The sequence below is a fragment of the Perca fluviatilis genome, chromosome 17 (assembly GCF_010015445.1).
Source record: "Perca fluviatilis chromosome 17, GENO_Pfluv_1.0, whole genome shotgun sequence".
Lineage (NCBI taxonomy): Eukaryota > Metazoa > Chordata > Actinopteri > Perciformes > Percidae > Perca > Perca fluviatilis.
The window spans coordinates 34,348,706-34,355,599 of record NC_053128.1 but is presented as its reverse complement, the minus strand read 5'-3'; the positions used below and the strand labels follow the sequence as shown (position 1 = coordinate 34,355,599).

At 44.5% G+C, this 6,894-nt stretch overlaps 1 protein-coding gene across 1 annotated transcript in view; it reads right to left on the bottom strand.

Moving 5' to 3' along the window:
- Positions 1-243: 243 nt before the first annotated feature.
- Positions 244-6,894, bottom strand: part of wdr36 (WD repeat domain 36) — a 23,036-nt gene continuing 16,385 nt past the window's right edge. Inside the window, exons 12-22 of the mRNA XM_039779456.1 lie at positions 6,622-6,764; positions 6,420-6,537; positions 5,631-5,796; positions 5,091-5,199; positions 3,896-3,975; positions 3,120-3,227; positions 2,350-2,581; positions 2,023-2,142; positions 1,343-1,424; positions 735-952; positions 244-494 (exon numbers count right to left, since the gene is read on the bottom strand). Coding sequence (XP_039635390.1) covers positions 345-494; positions 735-952; positions 1,343-1,424; positions 2,023-2,142; positions 2,350-2,581; positions 3,120-3,227; positions 3,896-3,975; positions 5,091-5,199; positions 5,631-5,796; positions 6,420-6,537; positions 6,622-6,764 — 1,526 coding nt within the window. The 3' untranslated portion in view covers positions 244-344. The remainder of the gene's footprint in view (positions 495-734; positions 953-1,342; positions 1,425-2,022; positions 2,143-2,349; positions 2,582-3,119; positions 3,228-3,895; positions 3,976-5,090; positions 5,200-5,630; positions 5,797-6,419; positions 6,538-6,621; positions 6,765-6,894) is intronic.

The window sequence follows — 6,894 nt, the reverse complement described above, 5'->3', positions numbered from 1 at the left end:
TGTCTGTGTGTGTGTGTGTCTGTGTGTGTGTGTGTGTGTGTGTGTGTGTGTGTGTGTGTGTGTGTGTGTGTGTCTGTGTGTGTGTGTGTGTGTGTGTGTCTGTGTGTGTGTGTGTGTGTGTGTGTGTGTGTGTGTGTGTGTGTGTGTGTGTGTCTGTGTGTGTGTGTCTGTTGTGTGTGTGTGTGTGTGTGTGTGTCTGTGTGTGTGTGTGTTCTGTGTGTGTGTGTGTGTGTGTGTGTGTGTCTGTGTGTGTGTGTCTGTGTGTGTGTGTGTGTGTGTGTGTGTGTGTGTGTGTGTGTGTGTGTCTGTGTGTGTGTGTGTGTGTGTGTGTGTGTGTGTGTGTGTTACAGCAGAGCGCTCTTGGCATACGTCAGCAGACACAATGATTGGTCGAATGAAGCCTGTAGCTCCGCCCATCCCGCCTCCAGCCGGGAGGAGAGGCGGAGCAACGCTGCCATGGCAACAGGGTCCTGCGACAGCGAGCGGAGATGGAGCTGAAAAACATACAGAAAAACAGGAAACTGAGTAAAGATTTTCACAATAAAAGACTGTGTGAAATCTAATCAGGAAACTGAGTAAAGATTTTCACAATAAAAGACTATATGAAAGCTAATCAGAAACTGAGTAAAAATTTCACAATAAAAGACTGTGAAAGCTAATCAGGAAACTGAGTAAAGATTTTCACAATAAAAGACTGTGAAAGCTAACGGCTCGCTGCATTCTGATTGGCTGACCTTGAGGAACAGAGCCAGGTAGGCGTGCGCCAGGTCGAAGTCCCGCCCACTGGCCAACATGCTGTCAATCATCTGGATGAAGGCGAGCAGGAGGCTGCTGGCCCCGCCCCCTTCTGATGTCAGACCGCTGGCTCCGCCCCCCTCTGATGTCAGAGCGCTGAGCTCCACAGAGAGCGCCGACGGCCCACAATCCTTCAGGAGACGCAGCGGGCGCTCAACTACAGACAGACAGACAGACAGACAGAGAGACAGGCAGACAGAGAGAGAGACAGACAGGCAGACAGACAGACAGACGGACCGACAGAGAGACAGACAGACAGGCAGGCAGAGAAACAGACAGAGAGACAGACAGAGAGTTAGTAAAACATCTCACACCTAAGGATATTTTATAAAAATAACTGACAAATAAAAATACAACAATTAAATGATTGTGATTAAGTAATGATTGATTAAATGATGACAATGAATATAATGATGAATGAGAGAGATGTGGACTCACATGATCCAGACAGACAGACAGACAGACAGACAGACAGGCAGATTATAACTGTCTGTCTGTCTGTCTGTGACTATGACGTTAATGATGAATGAGAGAGAAGTGGACTCACATGATCCGGTCTGCAGCGCTGACTCCAGATCAGAGCTGAACTCTGACCTCTGAGACAACAATCCCCAACGCAGCAGCTTGGACTGAACAACAACATATCATCCATTAGTATTATTAATATTACACATTATTATTCTATAAGTGTCTGACAACATTATGGGATGGATCCCTACAGAGATAGACCTTTTAGTTAAAGAGTAAGATCCTTTTAGTTTAACATGAAACAGCCCCGAAATCACCATCACCAAACTCACCTCACTTCTGTTTTAGTAATATTGCTGTTTTTCAGCACCATGGACAGGGCCCCCTTCTGTTTTAGTAATAACGCTCATTTACATGGAGTCTGGTGGAGATATGCTGGCTCTATACACACTAAAAGTCCTGATTATTTACATGGAGTCTGGTGGAGATATGCTGGCTCTATACACGCTAAAAGTCCTGATTATTTACATGGAGTCTGGTGAAAGGAAAAGATTTTTTAAATAAAAAAAAAAAAATATATTTACATGGAGTCTGGTGGAGATATGCTGGCTCTATACACGCTAAAAGTCCTGGTTATTTACATGGAGTCTGGTGGAGTTTGGTGATGGGGGTTTCGGGGCTGTTTCTGGTTAAAATGTAAATATCTGAAATAAAAGCTCTGCGTGGAAGAAGCAGCAGTAGAAGAAGAAGAAGCTGTACCTGTGTTTCCTGTTCGGTTGCCGTAGGCGCGGCGAATCTCGGCGTGAGACCAGGAAGTGTTGGCAGGAAGAACGGAGCAGCAGCCGGAGCAGCAGGAGGAGCTACAGGTTTATTCCTCCTCCACACACACACACACACACACACACACACACACACACACACACACACACACACACACACACACACACACACACACACACACACACATCTAAATTATAAATCATGTATACAGACAGACTTTGGCGTGATGTGGTGATGATGGCAGTGATGATGGCAGTGATGACGTCAGTGATGATGTCACCGTGATGATGTCAGTGATGAGGTCACCTTGATGACGTCGAGGTGCAGCAGACTCTTCCAGCGAGACTCCGGCAGCAGCGACAGCGTCACAAGCTCCGCCCCCAGCTGCTCTGCCGACTCGTACGCATCATCGACCTCCTCTGATGTCACTTCCTGTTCCGATTCGTCCACCGTGACGCCCGGCAGGGTCTCCTCGGTCGGTTGGTGGTCAGCCGGGAGGGGGCGGAGCCCCACAGGTCCACACAGGCTCTTATTGGTCCTGAGGGAGCAGAGCTGCACTGTGATTGGCTGATCACTGTTTACAGATATTACCCATTCATAAACAACGTAAACATATAAACACGTAAATATAGATTTCCTCTGTTAATTACAAGAATATATTTACAAATAAATGACAAAGAAAAAAATATTTAAACTGTAAAAGAAAAAAATATAATTTAACTTAATTTTAAAACAAATAAAAAAAGTTTAATTTCCCCTAAAATGATAAAGAAATTAACTAAAACCAGAAGAAATAAAAATACTGAAAACTGTAGAGTATTTACACGTAATATTAAATTAATGGAGTTCAAAACATTTTTAATAATCAAAAATGTTTTTATAGATATGATTTTGCTTAAATAACTTATTTTAATATTATAAAAAATTTATATTATAAAATCAACATATTCATGTATATTTATTTTATCAAATTAAAACTTTCAAAATAAAATGAAAGAATAAAAAAAACTAATATTTTGAAGGCTGAATTAAACATAATTGTCATTATTATTAGCTGCAGTGTGATTGGTCCAGACCAGAGGTACACGCCCAGACTGTCCACGTGAGCCGTCGCCAGGAAGTCTCCGGTCGGCGACAGGGACACGCCCACCGGCGCCATGGCAACCAGGAAACAGTCCACCAGACTGAAGAAGAAGAAAATATTATTTAAGTATTTAATTATTTATTAATTAGAAGACTGTCACACACACACACACACACACAGTCTCTCTAACACACAAACACACACAGTCTCTAACACTAACACACACACACACACACACACACACACACACACACACACACAGTCTCTCTAACACACAAACACACAACAGTCTCTACACACACACACACACACACACACACACACACACACACACACACACACACACACACACACACACACACACACACACACACAGTCTCTCTAACACTAACACACACACACACACAACACGTCTCTCTAACACACAAACACACACAGTCTCTAACACTAACACACACACACACACAGTCTCTCTAACACACAAACACACACAGTCTCTACTATAACACACACACACACACACACACACACAGTCTCTCTAACACACAAACACACACAGTCTCTCTAACACTAACACACACACACACACACACACACACACACACACACAGTCTCTCTAACACACAAACACACACAGTCTCTCTAACACACAAACACACACAGTCTCTCTAACACTAACACACACACACACACACACACACACACACACACACACACACACACAGTCTCTCTAACACACACACACACACACACATTAATTAATCTCACCTTCCAGATGGGAGGTCCCAGGTACGGATGGTACAGTCCATCGCCGCGGTAACCAGCCACCGGCCGTCAGGGCTGAATGTCTGAGGAACAACACGGGCAACATTAAAACTAAACTAGAACATTCATTTCCTGCAGAAAATGCGTGTAGTCATGGTAACCAATGACCAATGAATATGTCTGTAAACATCCTTTGAAGTGTAATCAGTTAACGAGTGTGACACCTGCTGAAACTGTCAGCTGGCTCACACTGCAGCTACAGAAAGACCCTGAGAGTGAGCTCTCAAATAAAGGCTCAGACTGGCAAAACGATAACTGCTATCAGTCAAATGACGTCATCCTGAGCACCACAAAGCCTTTGTGAACGTATCGGTATAAAATGTATGTGGGTAAACTTAAAAATGTGGGCATATCAGCGATTTAAAAAAGTGGTTTGCTTTGCATTTCACTGAGAAATGTGGAGGATTTTTAACAGGGCAGCGAAGTGAGGAAGATTTGGAACTCTCATTTGGAAGCTCGCTGAGCCAAAAGTATAAGACTTATCGCATAACTTAGCACATTGGATGAAACTAGACAAAAATACCTATTTTTTGATGTATAACATGTGCATGACAAGTAACAATTGTGGGTGTGAGAGCAATTTAGAAAGAAGGAACTAAGATAATTTTTTCAAAGTTTCCCACTCTAATTGAAGACATCATCACTCTAAGCAGCCCAATACACACACATTAGAAACGCAGAAAAATCCTGAAATGAAGCCTAAACTTAAACAGCTTTTTCACAAAAACTGTAAAAGATATCAAAACATATAATAATTCCTGAATACCTGAATATTTAGTGAACAGTTTAAATTTTGAATCACGTCTGTAGGTGGAAGAATGTAGGAGGAGATACATTTTGAAGCAGAAGAGGATTTGAAGCCCGTTCTCATTTAACTTTAATGTTAAAATAAAATGTTTAAAAGCTTAATATTTAAAAAAGTATAAATAGTAGCTACAAAGTTGAAGAAGTCCCATCATCATTAGCTGTAAGAGCTGAACATTTTAAAAGTTGAATGGTGTTAATAGCTGAAAGTCTGCAGAAGTTACGGAGAGCCAAAATAAAGAACCGAATGCTGCTGAATCAGCATTCCCACTAATTAGTTCAGTCTGAGGGAAGTGGCCACTACAGTTAGCATCGTTAGCTTCCGTGGACCCACCATGTCGTTGACGTTGCCATGGTGACCTGCAAACTTCCTGACGACCCGTCTGGTTTCTATGTCGACCACCGCTAGCGTGAAGTCATCCAGCGCTAGTGCTAGCATCCCGCTAAGAAGAAACAGAAACACAACACTGTTAGCTACCTGTCTCTGTGTAGCATGGTGCTAGCTGTTAGCTACCTGTCTCTGTGTAGCATGGTGCTAGCTGTTAGCTACCTGTCTCTGTGTAGCATGGTGCTCGCTGTTAGCTACCTGTCTCTGTGTAGCATGGTGCTCGCTGTTAGCTACATGTCTCTGTGTAGCATGGTGCTAGCTGTTAGCTACCTGTCTCTGTGTAGCATGGTGCTAGCAGTTAGCTACCTGTCACTGTGTAGCATGGTGCTAGCTGTTAGCTACCTGTCTCTGTGTAGCATCATGCTAGCTGTTAGCTACCTGTCTCTGTGTAGCATGGTGCTAGCTGTTAGCTACCTGTCTCTGTCTAGCATGGTGCTAGCTGTTAGCTACCTGTCTCTGTGTAGCATGGTGCTAGCTGTTAGCTACCTGTCTCTGTGTAGCATCATGCTAGCCGGTGCAGCGTGTAGCTTCAGCTGATCTTCCTGTTTCCTGCTCTTGAAGCGCCAGAACTTGAGCAGCCAATCAGAGCCCGCGGTGAAGGTCATCTGGTTCAGGGTCTCCGTGGCAACGCCTCGCACCGCACCGCTGTGAGCTGCAACGAATATTTGGACATTTATTTTTTTGTTTTGTTTTTAAAGGTTTATTTAGATAGGGACAGATACAAATAAAACGTAGATAACCTTCAACAGTCATCTGATGTTTGTATCAGAGTGTTTGTTCCTAGTCAGGCTTTTGGTCACAAGTAAAAATACAGATTTACATTATTATTAAAAAATACAATAGAGATGAAATAAAAAGAAATGAAAACGGAAGGAAAATATAAATTTAGAGCACAATGTAAAAACTAAATATGAGAACAAGATTGTTCCTGAATTAGCCACAATTTGGTTTTTTATTTTTTTTTTTAAAGTGGCTAATGTTGGGATACATTATCCAGACAGACAGGCAGACAGACAGACAGGCAGGCAGACAGGCAGACAGACAGACAGGCAGGCAGGCAGGCAGGCAGGCAGGCAGACAGGCAGGCAGGCAGGCAGACAGACAGACAGACAGACAGACAGACAGGCAGGCAGACAGGCAGGCAGACAGGCAGGCAGACAGACAGACAGGCAGACAGGCAGGCTGACAGGCAGACAGGCAGACAGGAAGACAGGCAGACAGACAGGCAGACAGACAGGCAGACAGGCAGACACAAAGAACGGACCAATCAACAACCTTTCTCCTCGTTGCCATAGCAGCCGCGGTGCAGGCCTGACTGCAGGTTGTACACGTCGACGCGGCCACACGACGAGCCAATCACAGCGAAGTTCCCGCAGGAAGTGATGTCGACAGCCTGGCGAACAGAGACAGGAAGTCATGTGACCGTGGGAGGAATCGGGGGAGGGGCTAAGAGAAACAGGTGTGAAACTGCTGTTACCGTAGCGATGGCGTTGCCGCGAGCGATCGGCGGCTGCAGGTGATGAGCTCCCATGGTGCACCGTTGGTAGTTCCACGTCGTGGTTGCTAGGCGACCACGGTGACACGCAACGATGCCGTCCCAGTCAGACTGGCGAGCAGCCGCTGTTACACACACACACACGGACACACATACACACACACACAGACACACACACGGACACACACACACACACACACACACAGACACACACACGGGGACACACAGACACACACACACAGACACACACACGGA